General features: G+C 41.6%; 1 protein-coding gene across 1 annotated transcript in view; it reads right to left on the reverse strand.

Annotated features, from left to right (window-relative positions):
• Positions 1–14818, reverse strand: part of LOC139544453 (cystatin) — a 39719-nt gene extending 24901 nt beyond the window's left edge. The window contains exons 1-3 of the mRNA XM_071351566.1: positions 14623–14818; positions 14273–14392; positions 8956–9107 (exon numbers count right to left, since the gene is read on the reverse strand). Coding sequence (XP_071207667.1) covers positions 8956–9107; positions 14273–14378 — 258 coding nt within the window. The 5' untranslated portion in view covers positions 14379–14392; positions 14623–14818. The remainder of the gene's footprint in view (positions 1–8955; positions 9108–14272; positions 14393–14622) is intronic.
• Positions 14819–20472: the final 5654 nt, after the last annotated feature.

Below are 20472 nucleotides of genomic sequence, written 5' to 3' on the forward strand. Positions count from 1 at the left end.
ATAGGGGACCATTTAGGATGTAGTCTAGAGGTAATAGGGGACCATTCAGGATGTAGTCTAGAGGTAATAGGGGACCATTCAGGATGTAGTCTAGAGGTAATAGGGGACCATTTAGGATGTAGTCTAGAGGTAATAGTGGACCATTTACGATGTAGTCTAGAGGTAATAGGGGACCATTTAGGATGTAGTCTAGAGGTAATAGGGGACCATTTAGGATGTAGTCTAGAGGTAATAGGGGACCATTCAGGATGTAGTCTAAAGGTAATAGGGGACCATTTAGGATGTAGTCTAGAGGTAATAGGGGACCATTCAGGATGTAGTCTAGAGGTAATAGGGGACCATTTAGGATGTAGTCTAGAGGTAATAGGGGACCATTTAGGATGTAGTCTAGAGGTAATAGGGGACCATTCAGGATGTAGTCTAGAGGTAATAGGGGACCATTTAGGATGTAGTCTAGAGGTAATAGGGGACCATTTAGGATGTAGTCTAGAGGTAATAGGGGACCATTCAGGATGTAGTCTAGAGGTAATAGGGGACCATTTAGGATGTAGTCTAGAGGTAATAGGGGACCATTCAGGATGTAGTCTAGAGGTAATAGGGGACCATTTAGGATGTAGTCTAGAGGTAATAGGGGACCATTTAGGATGTAGTCTAGAGGTAATAGGGGACCATTTAGGATGTAGTCTAGAGGTAATAGGGCACCATTCAGGATGTAGTCTAGAGGTAATAGGGGACCATTCAGGATGTAGTCTAGAGGTAATAGGGGACCATTCAGGATGTAGTCTAGAGGTAATAGGGGACCATTTAGGATGTAGTCTAGAGGTAATAGGGGACCATTTAGGATTTAGTCTAGAGGTAATAGGGGACCATTCAGGATGTAGTCTAGAGGTAATAGGGGACCATTCAGGATGTAGTCTAGAGGTAATAGGGGACCATTTAGGATGTAGTCTAGAGGTAATAGGGGACCATTTAGGATGTAGTCTAGAGGTAATAGGGGACCATTCAGGATGTAGTCTAGAGGTAATAGGGGACCATTCAGGATGTAGTCTAGAGGTAATAGGGGACCATTCAGGATGTAGTCTAGAGGTAATAGGGGACCATTTAGGATGTAGTCTAGAGGTAATAGGGGACCATTTAGGATGTAGTCTAGAGGTAATAGGGGACCATTTAGGATGTAGTCTAGAGGTAATAGGGGACCATTCAGGATGTAGTCTAGAGGTAATAGGGGACCATTCAGGATGTAGTCTAGAGGTAATAGGGGACCATTTAGGATGTAGTCTAGAGGTAATAGGGGACCATTTAGGATGTAGTCTAGAGGTAATAGGGGACCATTTAGGATGTAGTCTAGAGGTAATAGGGGACCATTCAGGATGTAGTCTAGAGGTAATAGGGGACCATTTAGGATGTAGTCTCGAGGTAATAGGGGACCATTCAGGATGTAGTCTAGAGGTAATAGGGGACCATTCAGGGTGTAGTCTAGAGGTAATAGGGGACCATTCAGGATGTAGTCTAGAGGTAATAGGGGACCATTTAGGATGTAGTCTAGAGGTAATAGGGGACCATTTAGGATGTAGTCTAGAGGTAATAGGGGACCATTCAGGATGTAGTCTAGAGGTAATAGGGGACCATTCAGGATGTAGTCTAGAGGTAATAGGGGACCATTTAGGATGTAGTCTAGAGGTAATTAGGGGACCATTCAGGATGTAGTCTAGAGGTAATAGGGGACCATTTAGGATGTAGTCTAGAGGTAATAGGGGACCATTCAGGATGTAGTCTAGAGGTAATAGGGGACCATTTAGGATGTAGTCTAGAGGTAATAGGGGACCATTCAGGATGTAGTCTAGAGGTAATAGGGGACCATTCAGGATGTAGTCTAGAGGTAATAGGGGACCATTTAGGATGTAGTCTAGAGGTAATAGGGGACCATTCAGGATGTAGTCTAGAGGTAATAGGGGACCATTCAGGATGTAGTCTAGAGGTAATAGGGGACCATTCAGGATGTAGTCTAGAGGTAATAGGGGACCATTCAGGATGTAGTCTAGAGGTAATAGGGGACCATTTAGGATGTAGTCTAGAGGTAATAGGGGACCATTCAGGATGTAGTCTAGAGGTAATAGGGGACCATTCAGGATGTAGTCTAGAGGTAATAGGGGACCATTTAGGATGTAGTCTAGAGGTAATAGGGGACCATTCAGGATGTAGTCTAGAGGTAATAGGGGACCATTTAGGATGTAGTCTAGAGGTAATAGGGGACCATTTAGGATGTAGTCTAGAGGTAATAGGGGACCATTTAGGATGTAGTCTAGATGTAATAGGGGACCATTCAGGATGTAGTCTAGAGGTAATAGGGGACCATTCAGGATGTAGTCTAGAGGTAATAGGGGACCATTTAGGATGTAGTCTAGAGGTAATAGGGGACCATTTAGGATGTAGTCTAGAGGTAATAGGGGACCATTCAGGATGTAGTCTAGAGGTAATAGGGGACCATTCAGGATGTAGTCTAGAGGTAATAGGGGACCATTTAGGATGTAGTCTAGAGGTAATAGTGGACCATTTACGATGTAGTCTAGAGGTAATAGGGGACCATTTAGGATGTAGTCTAGAGGTAATAGGGGACCATTTAGGATGTAGTCTAGAGGTAATAGGGGACCATTCAGGATGTAGTCTAAAGGTAATAGGGGACCATTTAGGATGTAGTCTAGAGGTAATAGGGGACCATTCAGGATGTAGTCTAGAGGTAATAGGGGACCATTTAGGATGTAGTCTAGAGGTAATAGGGGACCATTTAGGATGTAGTCTAGAGGTAATAGGGGACCATTCAGGATGTAGTCTAGAGGTAATAGGGGACCATTTAGGATGTAGTCTAGAGGTAATAGGGGACCATTTAGGATGTAGTCTAGAGGTAATAGGGGACCATTCAGGATGTAGTCTAGAGGTAATAGGGGACCATTTAGGATGTAGTCTAGAGGTAATAGGGGACCATTCAGGATGTAGTCTAGAGGTAATAGGGGACCATTTAGGATGTAGTCTAGAGGTAATAGGGGACCATTTAGGATGTAGTCTAGAGGTAATAGGGGACCATTTAGGATGTAGTCTAGAGGTAATAGGGCACCATTCAGGATGTAGTCTAGAGGTAATAGGGGACCATTCAGGATGTAGTCTAGAGGTAATAGGGGACCATTCAGGATGTAGTCTAGAGGTAATAGGGGACCATTTAGGATGTAGTCTAGAGGTAATAGGGGACCATTTAGGATGTAGTCTAGAGGTAATAGGGGACCATTCAGGATGTAGTCTAGAGGTAATAGGGGACCATTTAGGATGTAGTCTAGAGGTAATTAGGGGACCATTCAGGATGTAGTCTAGAGGTAATAGGGGACCATTTAGGATGTAGTCTAGAGGTAATAGGGGACCATTCAGGATGTAGTCTAGAGGTAATAGGGGACCATTTAGGATGTAGTCTAGAGGTAATAGGGGACCATTCAGGATGTAGTCTAGAGGTAATAGGGGACCATTCAGGATGTAGTCTAGAGGTAATAGGGGACCATTTAGGATGTAGTCTAGAGGTAATAGGGGACCATTCAGGATGTAGTCTAGAGGTAATAGGGGACCATTCAGGATGTAGTCTAGAGGTAATAGGGGACCATTCAGGATGTAGTCTAGAGGTAATAGGGGACCATTCAGGATGTAGTCTAGAGGTAATAGGGGACCATTTAGGATGTAGTCTAGAGGTAATAGGGGACCATTCAGGATGTAGTCTAGAGGTAATAGGGGACCATTCAGGATGTAGTCTAGAGGTAATAGGGGACCATTTAGGATGTAGTCTAGAGGTAATAGGGGACCATTCAGGATGTAGTCTAGAGGTAATAGGGGACCATTTAGGATGTAGTCTAGAGGTAATAGGGGACCATTTAGGATGTAGTCTAGAGGTAATAGGGGACCATTTAGGATGTAGTCTAGATGTAATAGGGGACCATTCAGGATGTAGTCTAGAGGTAATAGGGGACCATTCAGGATGTAGTCTAGAGGTAATAGGGGACCATTTAGGATGTAGTCTAGAGGTAATAGGGGACCATTTAGGATGTAGTCTAGAGGTAATAGGGGACCATTCAGGATGTAGTCTAGAGGTAATAGGGGACCATTCAGGATGTAGTCTAGAGGTAATAGGGGACCATTTAGGATGTAGTCTAGAGGTAATAGTGGACCATTTACGATGTAGTCTAGAGGTAATAGGGGACCATTTAGGATGTAGTCTAGAGGTAATAGGGGACCATTTAGGATGTAGTCTAGAGGTAATAGGGGACCATTCAGGATGTAGTCTAAAGGTAATAGGGGACCATTTAGGATGTAGTCTAGAGGTAATAGGGGACCATTCAGGATGTAGTCTAGAGGTAATAGGGGACCATTTAGGATGTAGTCTAGAGGTAATAGGGGACCATTTAGGATGTAGTCTAGAGGTAATAGGGGACCATTCAGGATGTAGTCTAGAGGTAATAGGGGACCATTTAGGATGTAGTCTAGAGGTAATAGGGGACCATTTAGGATGTAGTCTAGAGGTAATAGGGGACCATTCAGGATGTAGTCTAGAGGTAATAGGGGACCATTTAGGATGTAGTCTAGAGGTAATAGGGGACCATTCAGGATGTAGTCTAGAGGTAATAGGGGACCATTTAGGATGTAGTCTAGAGGTAATAGGGGACCATTTAGGATGTAGTCTAGAGGTAATAGGGGACCATTTAGGATGTAGTCTAGAGGTAATAGGGCACCATTCAGGATGTAGTCTAGAGGTAATAGGGGACCATTCAGGATGTAGTCTAGAGGTAATAGGGGACCATTCAGGATGTAGTCTAGAGGTAATAGGGGACCATTTAGGATGTAGTCTAGAGGTAATAGGGGACCATTTAGGATTTAGTCTAGAGGTAATAGGGGACCATTCAGGATGTAGTCTAGAGGTAATAGGGGACCATTCAGGATGTAGTCTAGAGGTAATAGGGGACCATTTAGGATGTAGTCTAGAGGTAATAGGGGACCATTTAGGATGTAGTCTAGAGGTAATAGGGGACCATTCAGGATGTAGTCTAGAGGTAATAGGGGACCATTCAGGATGTAGTCTAGAGGTAATAGGGGACCATTCAGGATGTAGTCTAGAGGTAATAGGGGACCATTTAGGATGTAGTCTAGAGGTAATAGGGGACCATTCAGGATGTAGTCTAGAGGTAATAGGGGACCATTCAGGATGTAGTCTAGAGGTAATAGGGGACCATTTAGGATGTAGTCTAGAGGTAATAGGGGACCATTTAGGATGTAGTCTAGAGGTAATAGGGGACCATTTAGGATGTAGTCTAGAGGTAATAGGGGACCATTCAGGATGTAGTCTAGAGGTAATAGGGGACCATTTAGGATGTAGTCTCGAGGTAATAGGGGACCATTCAGGATGTAGTCTAGAGGTAATAGGGGACCATTCAGGGTGTAGTCTAGAGGTAATAGGGGACCATTCAGGATGTAGTCTAGAGGTAATAGGGGACCATTTAGGATGTAGTCTAGAGGTAATAGGGGACCATTTAGGATGTAGTCTAGAGGTAATAGGGGACCATTCAGGATGTAGTCTAGAGGTAATAGGGGACCATTCAGGATGTAGTCTAGAGGTAATAGGGGACCATTTAGGATGTAGTCTAGAGGTAATTAGGGGACCATTCAGGATGTAGTCTAGAGGTAATAGGGGACCATTTAGGATGTAGTCTAGAGGTAATAGGGGACCATTCAGGATGTAGTCTAGAGGTAATAGGGGACCATTTAGGATGTAGTCTAGAGGTAATAGGGGACCATTCAGGATGTAGTCTAGAGGTAATAGGGGACCATTCAGGATGTAGTCTAGAGGTAATAGGGGACCATTTAGGATGTAGTCTAGAGGTAATAGGGGACCATTCAGGATGTAGTCTAGAGGTAATAGGGGACCATTCAGGATGTAGTCTAGAGGTAATAGGGGACCATTCAGGATGTAGTCTAGAGGTAATAGGGGACCATTCAGGATGTAGTCTAGAGGTAATAGGGGACCATTTAGGATGTAGTCTAGAGGTAATAGGGGACCATTCAGGATGTAGTCTAGAGGTAATAGGGGACCATTCAGGATGTAGTCTAGAGGTAATAGGGGACCATTTAGGATGTAGTCTAGAGGTAATAGGGGACCATTCAGGATGTAGTCTAGAGGTAATAGGGGACCATTTAGGATGTAGTCTAGAGGTAATAGGGGACCATTTAGGATGTAGTCTAGAGGTAATAGGGGACCATTTAGGATGTAGTCTAGATGTAATAGGGGACCATTCAGGATGTAGTCTAGAGGTAATAGGGGACCATTCAGGATGTAGTCTAGAGGTAATAGGGGACCATTTAGGATGTAGTCTAGAGGTAATAGGGGACCATTTAGGATGTAGTCTAGAGGTAATAGGGGACCATTCAGGATGTAGTCTAGAGGTAATAGGGGACCATTCAGGATGTAGTCTAGAGGTAATAGGGGACCATTTAGGATGTAGTCTAGAGGTAATAGTGGACCATTTACGATGTAGTCTAGAGGTAATAGGGGACCATTTAGGATGTAGTCTAGAGGTAATAGGGGACCATTTAGGATGTAGTCTAGAGGTAATAGGGGACCATTCAGGATGTAGTCTAAAGGTAATAGGGGACCATTTAGGATGTAGTCTAGAGGTAATAGGGGACCATTCAGGATGTAGTCTAGAGGTAATAGGGGACCATTTAGGATGTAGTCTAGAGGTAATAGGGGACCATTTAGGATGTAGTCTAGAGGTAATAGGGGACCATTCAGGATGTAGTCTAGAGGTAATAGGGGACCATTTAGGATGTAGTCTAGAGGTAATAGGGGACCATTTAGGATGTAGTCTAGAGGTAATAGGGGACCATTCAGGATGTAGTCTAGAGGTAATAGGGGACCATTTAGGATGTAGTCTAGAGGTAATAGGGGACCATTCAGGATGTAGTCTAGAGGTAATAGGGGACCATTTAGGATGTAGTCTAGAGGTAATAGGGGACCATTTAGGATGTAGTCTAGAGGTAATAGGGGACCATTTAGGATGTAGTCTAGAGGTAATAGGGCACCATTCAGGATGTAGTCTAGAGGTAATAGGGGACCATTCAGGATGTAGTCTAGAGGTAATAGGGGACCATTCAGGATGTAGTCTAGAGGTAATAGGGGACCATTTAGGATGTAGTCTAGAGGTAATAGGGGACCATTTAGGATTTAGTCTAGAGGTAATAGGGGACCATTCAGGATGTAGTCTAGAGGTAATAGGGGACCATTCAGGATGTAGTCTAGAGGTAATAGGGGACCATTTAGGATGTAGTCTAGAGGTAATAGGGGACCATTTAGGATGTAGTCTAGAGGTAATAGGGGACCATTCAGGATGTAGTCTAGAGGTAATAGGGGACCATTCAGGATGTAGTCTAGAGGTAATAGGGGACCATTCAGGATGTAGTCTAGAGGTAATAGGGGACCATTTAGGATGTAGTCTAGAGGTAATAGGGGACCATTTAGGATGTAGTCTAGAGGTAATAGGGGACCATTTAGGATGTAGTCTAGAGGTAATAGGGGACCATTCAGGATGTAGTCTAGAGGTAATAGGGGACCATTCAGGATGTAGTCTAGAGGTAATAGGGGACCATTTAGGATGTAGTCTAGAGGTAATAGGGGACCATTTAGGATGTAGTCTAGAGGTAATAGGGGACCATTTAGGATGTAGTCTAGAGGTAATAGGGGACCATTCAGGATGTAGTCTAGAGGTAATAGGGGACCATTTAGGATGTAGTCTCGAGGTAATAGGGGACCATTCAGGATGTAGTCTAGAGGTAATAGGGGACCATTCAGGGTGTAGTCTAGAGGTAATAGGGGACCATTCAGGATGTAGTCTAGAGGTAATAGGGGACCATTTAGGATGTAGTCTAGAGGTAATAGGGGACCATTTAGGATGTAGTCTAGAGGTAATAGGGGACCATTCAGGATGTAGTCTAGAGGTAATAGGGGACCATTCAGGATGTAGTCTAGAGGTAATAGGGGACCATTTAGGATGTAGTCTAGAGGTAATTAGGGGACCATTCAGGATGTAGTCTAGAGGTAATAGGGGACCATTTAGGATGTAGTCTAGAGGTAATAGGGGACCATTCAGGATGTAGTCTAGAGGTAATAGGGGACCATTTAGGATGTAGTCTAGAGGTAATAGGGGACCATTTAGGATGTAGTCTAGAGGTAATAGGGGACCATTCAGGATGTAGTCTAGAGGTAATAGGGGACCATTTAGGATGTAGTCTAGAGGTAATAGGGGACCATTTAGGATGTAGTCTAGAGGTAATAGGGGACCATTCAGGATGTAGTCTAGAGGTAATAGGGGACCATTCAGGATGTAGTCTAGAGGTAATAGGGGACCATTCAGGATGTAGTCTAGAGGTAATAGGGGACCATTTAGGATGTAGACTAGAGGTAATAGGGGACCATTCAGGATGTAGTCTAGAGGTAATAGGGGACCATTTATGATGTAGTCTATAGGTAATAGGGGACCATTCAGGATGTAGTCTAGAGGTAATAGGGGACCATTTAGGATGTAGTCTAGAGGTAATAGGGGACCATTTAGGATGTAGTCTAGAGGTAATAGGGGACCATTCAGGATGTAGTCTAGAGGTAATAGGGGACCATTTAGGATGTAGTCTAGAGGTAATAGGGGACCATTTAGGATGTAGTGTAGAGGTAATAGGGGACCATTCAGGATGTAGTCTAGAGGTAATAGGGGACCATTTAGGATGTAGTCTAGAGGTAATAGTGGACCATTTACGATGTAGTCTAGAGGTAAAAGGGGACCATTCAGGATGTAGTCTAGATGTAATAGGGGACCATTTAGGATGTAGTCTAGAGGTAATAGGGGCCCATTTACGATATATCCTAGATTATACTGTCACCTGAGTTTCAGCAGAGATGACATTGATCAGTCTGAAGAATTTCCTGGCATTAGACTGGATGTTAAAGTTGTCCACAGCAGCTTTGGCAGCGGTCTGCACCTCTAGGCTCTCTGGGTCTCTGCTGAACCAGCCACCCAGAGGCTGGATGTTCTCTACAACCACAACACTCAGTTACATTGGAGCTGAACAGAAGAGAGGAACTCTTTGAGAGGGAGACCACCCACATGTCTAGTAGCAAGTGGAACAGAGTCACTGCGCTAACTGAACCGTATCGCTCATTCCTGAAGATGTTTGTTGGGGGGTGGACCGATAGTGGACCGTTATACAGAGGCTATAATTACTACAGGACTAGTACTACTCTAATACAGGACTAGTAAAGGGTTAGTATTACTCTAATACAGGACAAGTAAAGGGTTAGTACTACTTTAATACAGGACTAGTAAAGGGTTAGTACTACTCTAATACAGGACTAGTAAAGGGTTAGTACTACTCTAATACAGGACTAGTAAAGTGTTAGTACTACTCTAATACATGACTAGTAAAGGGTTAGCACTACTCTAATACAGGACTAGTAAAGGGTTAGTACTACTCTAATACAGGACTAGTAAAGGGTTAGTACTACTCTAATACAGGACTAGTAAAGGGTTAGTACTACTCTAATACAGGACTAGTAAAGAGTTAGTACTACTCTAATACAGGACTAGTAAAGGGTTAGTACTACTCTAATACAGGACTAGTAAAGGGTTAGTACTACTCTAATACAGGACTAGTAAAGGGTTAGTACTACTCTAATACAGGACTAGTAAAGGGTTAGTACTACTCTAATACAGGACTAGTAAAGGGTTAGTACTACTCTAATACAGGACTAGTAAAGGGTTAGTACTACTCTAATACAGGACTAGTAAAGGGTTAGTACTACTTTAGTACAGGACTAGTAAAGGGTTAGTACTACTATAATACAGGACTAGTAAAGGGTTAGTACTACTCTAATACAGGACTAGTAAAGGGTTAGTACTACTCTAATACAGGACTAGTAAAGGGTTAGTACTACTCTAATACAGGACTAGTAAAGGGTTAGTACTACTCTAATACAGGACTAGTAAAGGGTTAGTACTACTCTAATACAGGACTAGTAAAGGGTTAGTACTACTCTAATACAGGACTAGTAAAGGGTTAGTACTACTATAATACAGGACTAGTAAAGAGTTAGTACTACTATAATACAGGACTAGTAAAGGGTTAGTACTACTTTAATACAGGACTAGTAAAGGGTTAGTACTACTCTAATACAGGACTAGTAAAGGGTTAGTACTACTTTAGTACAGGACTAGTAAAGGGTTAGTACTACTCTAATACAGGACTAGTAAAGGGTTAGTACTACTTTAATACAGGACTAGTAAAGGGTTAGTACTACTCTAATACAGGACTAGTAAAGGGTTAGTACTACTATAATAAAGGACTAGTAAAGGGTTAGTACTACTCTAATACAGGACTAGTAAAGGGTTAGTACTACTTTAGTACAGGACTAGTAAAGGGTTAGTACTACTCTAATACAGGACTAGTAAAGGGTTAGTACTACTCTAATACAGGACTAGTAAAGGGTTAGTACTACTTTAATACAGAACTAGTAAAGGGTTAGGGTTAGTACTACTCTAATACAGGACTAGTAAAGGGTTAGTACTACTCTAATACAGGACTAGTAAAGGGTTAGTACTACTCTAATACAGGACTAGTAAAGGGTTAGTACTACTATAATAAAGGACTAGTAAAGGGTTAGTACTACTCTAATACAGGACTAGTAAAGGGTTAGTACTACTCTAATACAGGACTAGTAAAGGGTTAGTACTACTCTAATACAGGACTAGTAAAGGGTTAGTACTACTCTAATACAGGACTAGTAAAGGGTTAGGGTTAGTACTACTTTAGTACAGGACTAGTAAAGGGTTAGTACTACTCTAATACAGGACTAGTAAAGGGTTAGTACTACTCTAATACAGGACTAGTAAAGGGTTAGTACTACTCTAATACAGGACTAGTAAAGGGTTAGTACTACTCTAATACAGGACTAGTAAAGGGTTAGGGTTAGTACTACTTTACTACAGGACTAGTAAAGGGTTAGTACTACTCTAATACAGGACTAGTAAAGGGTTAGTACTACTTTAATACAGGACTAGTAAAGGGTTTGTACTACTCTAATACAGGACTAGTAAAGAGTTAGTACTACTTTAATACAGGACTAGTAAAGGGTTAGTACTACTTTAATACAGGACTAGTAAAGGGTTAGTACTACTATAATAAAGGACTAGTAAAGGGTTAGTACTACTTTAATACAGGACTAGTAAAGGGTTAGAACTACTCTAATACAGGACAAGTAAAGGGTTAGTACTACTCTAATACAGGACTAGTAAAGGGTTAGTACTACTCTAATACACGACTAGTAAAGGGTTAAGGTTTGTACTACTTTAATACAGGACTAGTAAAGGGTTAGTACTACTCTAATACAGGACTAGTAAAGGGTTAGTACTACCTTAATACAGGACTAGTAAAGGGTTAGTACTACTTTAATACAGGACTAGTAAAGGGTTAGTACTACTTTAATACAGGACTAGTGAAGGGTTAGTACTACTTTAATACAGGACTAGTAAAGGGTTAAGGTTAGTACTACTTCAATACAGGACTAGTAAAGGGTTAGTACTACTCTAATACAGGACTAGTAAAGGGTTAGTACTACTTTAATACACGACTAGTAAAGGGTTAAGGTTTGTACTACTTTAATACAGGACTAGTAAAGGGTTAGTACTACTCTAATACAGGACTAGTAAAGGGTTAGTACTACTTTAATACAGGACTAGTAAAGGGTTAGTACTACTATACTAAAGGCCTAGTAAAGGGTTAAGGTTAGTACTACTCTAATACAGGACTAGTAAAGGGTTAGTACTACTCTAATACAGGACTAGTAAAGGGTTAGTACTACTTTAATACAGGACTAGTAAAGGGTTAGTACTACTCTAATACAGGACTAGTAAAGGGTTAGTACTACTATACTAAAGGACTAGTAAAGGGTTAGTACTACTCTAATACAGGACTAGTAAAGGGTTAGTACTACTCTAATACAGGACTAGTAAAGGGTTAGTACTACTCTAATACACGACTAGTAAAGGGTTGTACTACTTTAATACAGGACTAGTAAAGGGTTAGTACTACTATACTAAAGGACTAGTAAAGGGTTAGTACTACTTTAATACAGGACTAGTAAAGGGTTAGTACTACTCTAATACAGGACTTGTAAAGGGTTAGTACTACTCTAATACAGGACTAGTAAAGGGTTAGTACTACTCTAATACAGGACTAGTAAAGGGTTAGTACTACTCTAATACAGGACTAGTAAAGGGTTAGTACTACTCTAATACAGGACTAGTAAAGGGTTAGTACTACTCTAATACAGGACTAGTGAAGGGTTAGTACTACTCTAATACAGGACTAGTAAAGGGTTAGTACTACTCTAATACAGGACTAGTAAAGGGTTAGTACTACTATAATACAGGACTAGTAAAGGGTTAGTACTACTATAATACAGGACTAGTAAAGGGTTAGTACTACTCTAATACAGGACTAGTAAAGGGTTAGTACTACTCTAATACAGGACTAGTAAAGGGTTAGTACTACTCTAATACAGGACTAGTAAAGGGTTAGTACTACTTTAATACAGGACTAGTAAAGGGTTAGTACTACTTTAATACTGGACTAGTAAAGGGTTAAGGTTTGTACTACTTTAATACACGACTAGTAAAGGGTTAGTACTACTCTGATACAGGACTAGTAAAGGGTTAGTACTACTCTAATACAGGACTAGTAAAGGGTTAGTACTACTCTAATACAGGACTAGTAAAGGGTTAGTACTACTCTAATACAGGACTAGTAAAGGGTTAGTACTACTCTAATACAGGACTAGTAAAGGGTTAGTACTACTCTAATACAGGACTAGTAAAGGGTTAGTACTACTCTAGTACAGGACTAGTAAAGGGTTAGTACTACTCTAATACAGGACTAGTAAAGGGTTAGTACTACTCTAATACAGGACTAGTAAAGGGTTAGTACTACTCTAATACAGGACTAGTAAAGGGTTAGTACTACTTTAATACACGACTAGTAAAGGGTTAGTACTACTTTAATACAGGACTAGTAAAGGGTTAGTACTACTCTAATACACGACTAGTAAAGGGTTAAGGTGTGTACTACTTTAATACAGGACTAGTAAAGGGTTAAGTGTGTACTAGTAACTGCCCAGTGCACTAGGTGTTTTTTAAATGTAGATTGTTTTAATCCAGCACCCTCAGAACCCCTTCTTCCCAAGGCTATGGTATTGCCTCCTTCTTTTTTCCCTGTCCCTTACTGGGCTCGAACCAAGGATCTTCTGTCACGCAAACACATGTGACTGCCCGTTTGACATCATAGTCAATTACACTAAAGAAAAGGTAACACTTGGAAAGCGTGACTGGAGACATTTGAAGCCGGGCCTCCTGTACTGAAGGCTCCCCCATCAGCAGGCTCAGTCAGTAAAAACAGAACAACAACACAGTCCAACTCCTCTGACTCATAGGAACCAGAGAGCTGAGTGGGCAGGATGGCGTCAACATTGTGGTAAAAAAAGGAAAATAAAAAGCCGCAAATTGAGTCACTTCTGCCATCTGCCCAACTCAACAAATGACATCAACTGCTTCGACTCTAAGACTCATCAACGTCTAGACAGCAGACAGGGTTTTTTAAACACCTTAAAATGCTATTTGGAGATTCAAATAAAACATTAAGGTGGCCATAATGTATGTGCCAATTGTTTGGATTGTTTAAGAAAAATGTAAAGTCCAAATTGGCACCAATCCCGGATTGGCCCATTAAATGTTTCACGTCCAAGCAGACTTTTATCACACTATGTTTTGTTAGTTCTGTTGACATCAGGTTTGTACTACTTTAATACAGGACTAATCTAACTAATTAATCTTCAAAATTAACTGGGTTCGGATTAATTCATGTTTTCCCTGTTTGGGGTTAATTAGTAAAGTACACAATCATTTCAATGTCAAGTTTGTAGTTACATTTCCTACAGCATCATTCATAACACACATTGTTACAATTTCAGACACGATCACAACACACTAAAAGACATTACGCAGTTGAGTTTATCACAAACAAAAAGCAACAACTTTGGATTGGATGCAGAATTATCTGAAAATGGATTCTAGTCCACAGTAGGACCAGTCAGTGAACAGGCATGAGGTAAGGAACAGTAAGGTAAGATAAGCTAGTCCACGGGACTTACTCGCTGTGATGGGTTCCTCCTGTATGGGTTGAGGCTGCTCCTGTCCCTGGGCCACCAGGTAGAGAGTTGAGACCAGAGACAACAAGGGCAACAACTGGGGAGCCATGGTGTTATGGTATCCTGGGGAGTTAGAAGAGTGTCCTGGGCTGTTAGATGAAGCTGTTATAGCTCTCCGAAAGAGAGACACAGAGACACAGAGAGACACAGAGACAGAGAGAGAGAGAGACACAGAGACAGAGAGAGACACAGAGAGAGAGAGAGACACAGAGACAGAGAGAGACACAGAGACAGAGAGAGACACAGAGACAGAGAGAGACACAGAGACAGAGAGAGACAGAGAGATATATTACCCGTAACTTTCCTCTGTGGTCTGAGTCAGTTGCTGTTGAATGAGAGAAAGGAAGGGTTCTGTATTTAGGCAGTGGAATGTTTAACCAGCCAGTTAAGTCCACACCCTCTTTCTGTCAGTAACAGCAGTAAGAGCTGAGCAGTCAGTCAGCAGGGCTTTAATATAGATGACTGAGTACTGGGCATTGGGTGGGTGGGTATTATGCCAGTCAGCAGGACTTTAATATAGATGACTGGGCATTGGGTGGATGGGTATTGTGTGGGTGTGTGTATTGTGTGGGTGTGTGTGTGTATTTTGTGTGCGTAGGGATGTGTGTGGGTGTGTTGGGGTTTTCAAAGGTGTGGATGTTTCTATGTGAACCTAAATCACATTGTATTTGTCACATGCACCGAATACAACAGACTTTACCATCACGGACTGACGAGCCCTTCCCAACGATGCAGAGTCTAAATATATAACAAATAAATAGTGACACACCCCACATTCCCCCATGCTGTTCTTTATGTTCTACTGTAGGTGACAGGGCAACATGTGTGGACTTAAACAACATACAACTGGTTGTATCACACAGCATGATCAAATTCATTAGCCAGCAACAGTAATTGAGAAACATTGACATATAGTTTGAGCGATTATTTGGGGTCAAATTAACCAGTTATCTACCTTTGATAAGCTAGGTAGCTTGCTAGCTCGTTAGCTCCCAAGTCTTTCTAAACTAATATCTGACTAACTCAGAAATATGAAGTTATTTCTGAATGAAAGTTAACTGGCTGGTGCATTAAGCAGGCTAGCTATCCCCAGTTAGATAATGCTTTGTGACATTATGTTAGCTTATTAACCCCAGTTAGATAATGCTTTGTGACATTATGTTAGCTTATTAACCCCAGTTAGATAATGCTTTGTGACATTATGTTAGCTAGCTATCCCCAGTTAGATAATGCTTTGTGACATTATGTTAGCTTATTAACCCCAGTTAGATAATGCTCTGTGACATTATGCTAGCTATCTAACCCCAGTTAGATAATGCTTTGTGACATTATGCTAGCTATCTAACCCCAGTTAGATAATGCTTTGTGACATTATGCTAGCGATCTAACCCCAGTTAGATAATGCTTTGTGACATTATGCTAGCTATCTAACCCCAGTTAGATAATGCTTTGTGACATTATGCTAGCGATCTAACCCCAGTTAGATAATGCTTTGTGACATTATGCTAGCTATCTAACCCCAGTTAGATAATGCTTTGTGACATTATGCTAGCTAGCTATCCCCGGTTAGATAATGCTTAGTGACATTATGTTAGCTAGCTATCCCCAGTTAGATAATGCTTAGTGACATTATGTTAGCTAGCTATCCCCGGTTAGATAATGCTTTGTGACATTATGTTAGCTAGTTATCCCCAGTTAGATAATGCTTTGTGACATTATGTTAGCTATCTATCCCCAGTTAGATAATGCTTTGTGACATTATGTTAGCTAGCTATCCCCAGTTAGATAATGCTTTGTGACATTACGTTAGCTAGTTATCCCCAGTTAGATAATGATTTGTGACATTACGTTAGCTAGTTATCCCCAGTTAGATAATGCTTTGTGACATTATGTTAGCTAGCTATCCCCAGTTAGATAATGCTCTGTGACATTACGTTAGCTAGTTATCCCCAGTTAGATAATGCTTAGTGACATTATGTTAGCTAGCTATCACCAGTTAGATAATGCTTTGTGACATTACGTTAGCTACCTAACCCCAGTTAGATAATGCTTTGTGACATTATGTTAGCTAGCTTTCCCCAGTTAGATAATGCTTTGTGACATTATGTTAGCTAGCTTTCCCCAGTTAGATAATGCTTTGTGACATTACGTTAGCTAGTTATCCCCAGTTAGATAATGCTTTGTGACATTATGCTAGCTAGCTATCCCCAGTTAGATAATGCTTTGTGACATTACGTGAGCTAGTTATCCCCAGTTAGATAATGCTTTGTGACATTATGCTAGCTAGCTATCCCCAGTTAGATAATGTGTTTTCACTTATTGCATCTGCATGCTTGTTGCGTTCTCCCTGGTGCACTCATTTGTTCATGGTGAGAGCTGGCTGCTCGTTCTCAACAGTATAATATAATCTGTTCAAAACAGTAGCAGCATGTGCTGCAGTGGTCATTCTTTTTTTAACATGCAAAAGTGAAATAGATGCATTTATTCTGTTGTTCAAATGCACAGATCACTTTATATATCCCCTCAAAAGACACTATGGTAGTTTGAAAACTTGGCATCGTATTTCTGTCATGATGCTTTGCTGACAACTTTAAGCCTCTTCAGATTTAAACGTTAATTGATAAACATGTAAAGAGTTGAGGTCAGCGTGTCTCTGTGACAGCAGGCTGGTGGATTATGCTAATGGGGATTAGTAGTGAAAGTCAATGTGCGTCCTAAATAGTGCCCTATACCCTATTTAGTGCACTACTTGACCAGGGCCCAAAGGGGAATAGGATGCCATCTGGGACGCAGTTCTGCGTTTTGGGGGGGATGCTTCCCTTCCCTCCCGCTTGACTCACTGTCTGTATTCAGTTTGTACTTTGCTGGTTTTGAGTCACAGCAGGTTTACCCGGCATTCATGTACACATCTACCTCAGTGGCGGCGGCCGCTGATTGGCTGAATACCCGGGGCTCGAGGTGGTTAAAGAATGTGAAAAGGTTCTGCAGTCACCACAGCAATACACTGAGCTCAACTCTTTACCTTAATAATGAGGTAGATTCATTAATTATGAGTTATATTTCTTAGTATTAATGGGGCAGGGCAGTAAAAAAATTGATTTTGCTGTGTTTTATATACAGTGAACAAAAATATAAACGCAACATGCAACAATTTCAAAGACTTTACTGAGTTACAGTTCATATACAGTTTTTTAAGATGGTGCCGGAGAAGAAGGCATACGTTTTACGTGCCCTCAAACAATTTTGTTTTTTTGTTTGTTTATTTGCGTTGTTTGTAACTTAATTTTTTTACTTATTTTGTACATAATGTTGCCGTTACCGTCTCTTATGACCGAAAATAACTTCTGGGTATCAGGACTGAGATTACTCTCCACGGACTGACAGAATCCTTTTCTTCCTTAAACGAGTCTGACGAACCCGACGCGAACGATATACTGCTTTCTCGGGAACAGGCCCAGATCCCCGTGATTTGCTTGAAGAGGAGGCGGAGAAAAAGGGCCGGAGGGCAGGCTGCCTTCTGAGAATTTGTAGGCGATCGAATAAACCCCCACTTCCTTCCATTCTGCTAGCAAACGTGCAATCTGGAGAATAAAATAGATGACCTACGCAGCTGATTAAACTACCAACGGGACATTCAAAACTGTAATATCTTATGCTTCACGGAGTCGTGGCTGAATGACGACACTATCAACATACAGCTGGCTGGTTATACGCTGCACCAGCAGGATAGAACAGCAGCGTCTGGTAAGACAAGGGGCGGTGGACTCTGTATTTTTGTAAATAACAGCTGGTGCACGATATTTAAGGAAGTCTCAAACTATTGCTCGCCTGAGGTAGAATATCTCATGATAAGCTGTAGACCACACTATCTACCTAGAGAGTTTTCATCTGTATTTTTCGCAGCTGTTTACATACAACCACAGTCAGAGGCTGGCACTAAGACAACATTGAATGAGGTGTATTCCACCATAAGCAAACAAGAAAACGCTCAACCAGAGGCAGCGCTCCTAGTGGCCGGGGACTTTAAAACCTCTTAGCGCTAGGGGTCAGAATGTTTTAATTTTTTTTTAAATAAAGTGCCCAATGTAAACAGACATTTTCTCTGGCCCAGATCGTAGAATATGTATATAATTTACAGATTAGGATAGAAAACACTCCAAAGTTTCCATAACTGTCAAAATATTGTCTGTGAGAATAAGAATACTTATTCTGCAAATGAAAACCTGAGAAAATGTAACCCGGAAGTGATATATAAAAAATAAAAAATCTGTGTTCCCTGGCCCGTCTAACCTCCATTTAAAGGGGTATCAACCAGATTCCTTTTCCAATGGCTTCCTCAGGCTGTGACCAGGCTTTAGACATAGTTTCAGGCTTTTATTTTGAAAAATGAACGAGTTTTTTCAAAACTAGTCAGGTGTCCTCAGAATATTTCCTGCGCGCGCGGGAGGAGCTCACCATTTTCCGTTTGTCTCTTATTGAATAGGTTATGCTCCGGTTGAAATATTATCGATTATGTTTGTTAAAGACAACCTGAGGATTGATTATAAAAAACATTTGAAATGTTTCTACGACCATTTCGGATACTTTTTTGGAATTTGTCGAACGGATTTTTTTTTAAATTGTTGCATCATCATGTTTAAAATGAACAAGAAAAAACAAACATTCAGAGGATGATGGGGACAATTTCAGTGAAAAACATAAGAGGGCAACAGTGCAAAGGCTCAGAACTTCCGGAGTGAGTGTGCTACATGACATTTATCATGAAGTCACCCAGGTGTCCCACGCATGTAGGCTAAATGTACCCAAGTGGCCAAATTGGTGAAGTTATATATTTTGAAACAAATAACTATATACAAAATACCAAAATGGTATTCTAACACACCCCCTCAAAAAATGAAAAAAAAGCCCTTCCCCAGCAGTTGAAAATCCAATAACTCCATTACAGAGTCATAGCTAAGTCCCTTACTGGGAGCAAAACTGTTCTCCGCCTCATAGACACAAAAATTGCATGTGTAGGCACACACAGAATCAGCCAACACAAACAGCTTGTAACCCCACTTGGTTGGTTTGTTTCTCATGTATTGTTTGAGGCCAATTCTGGCCTTTGAGGCTACCATCCTCTCATCTATTGACACGTTCTGGGCGGGCTGAAAGTAGGTCTTGCAGGCCTCAACAATGTTGGGGTAGAGAGGTTTGATTTTGCACAGTCTATCAAACGTTGCTGTGCCTCTCTTCTTGTCATTCGCCTCATCAACCTTTGGGTCACGGATATGAAGCGCCTGTGAGAGAACCAGAAACCTTTTGCAAGACATGACATTCATGGGGAAAGGCAGTTGGTAGAGAGATGATGTTTTCCCCTAGTCCCTCAGGGTTTTCAGCTTCACCAGCCCCATGTAGATGACCAGTGAAAGGTAGCAGAAAAGGTCTGACATGGATATGGGCTTCCATGCTACTTTTTTGCCTGCTTGCTTCTTCTCCCCATACTTATTTGTGTTGGACAAGCGAATCAACAACTGATTGGGTGAAAAACAGCTGAAGGGGGCTGTACGTTGTTCAGCTGAGGTCCTGGCTTCCTTTTCGGCCTAAATGTTGGTTGAGGTGACTCCACATCATCTTCTAGGACAGTGTGCCAACGCCCGTCTGTCCCTCTGTTAGCAGGTGGCACACTTCCCCTCCTCCGCTTCTTTGTCAGTGCCTTCACACCTCTAGATGGCCCGGGAGGTGTGGAGCCAGAGACAGCAGGGGTCCAGCTGGATGAACCAGCTTCAGAGGGGGATGGACACCTTGGCACTGGGGGCTCCCATTCGGGGTCACTGGCACTGTGAAAGAAAAAAGTTCAGTTAGAATAGTTTCACGTATGAGCCCTGCATCAACAGGTATAATAAACAGATATATAGAGTACAGGGAACATAAGGTTGAAGTGCTGTTCCATTTCACTTTGGCCATTGTTGTGGGCCTGCCTCAAATAGGCTATTTCATGTGGGGGTGGGGTGGAGCGGCAGACACACGCATCTCGACCATGCTCCCTCTAATCCATAATATGTAGACTGAGTGGAGGAAGCATGCTCGCTGTGTTGAGATGTGTGGGTTTGCTGTTACATTCTACTCTATTCCAATTATATATATATACAGTGGGGAGAACA

The sequence above is a fragment of the Salvelinus alpinus genome, chromosome 18 (assembly GCF_045679555.1).
Source record: "Salvelinus alpinus chromosome 18, SLU_Salpinus.1, whole genome shotgun sequence".
NCBI classification, from domain to species: domain Eukaryota; kingdom Metazoa; phylum Chordata; class Actinopteri; order Salmoniformes; family Salmonidae; genus Salvelinus; species Salvelinus alpinus.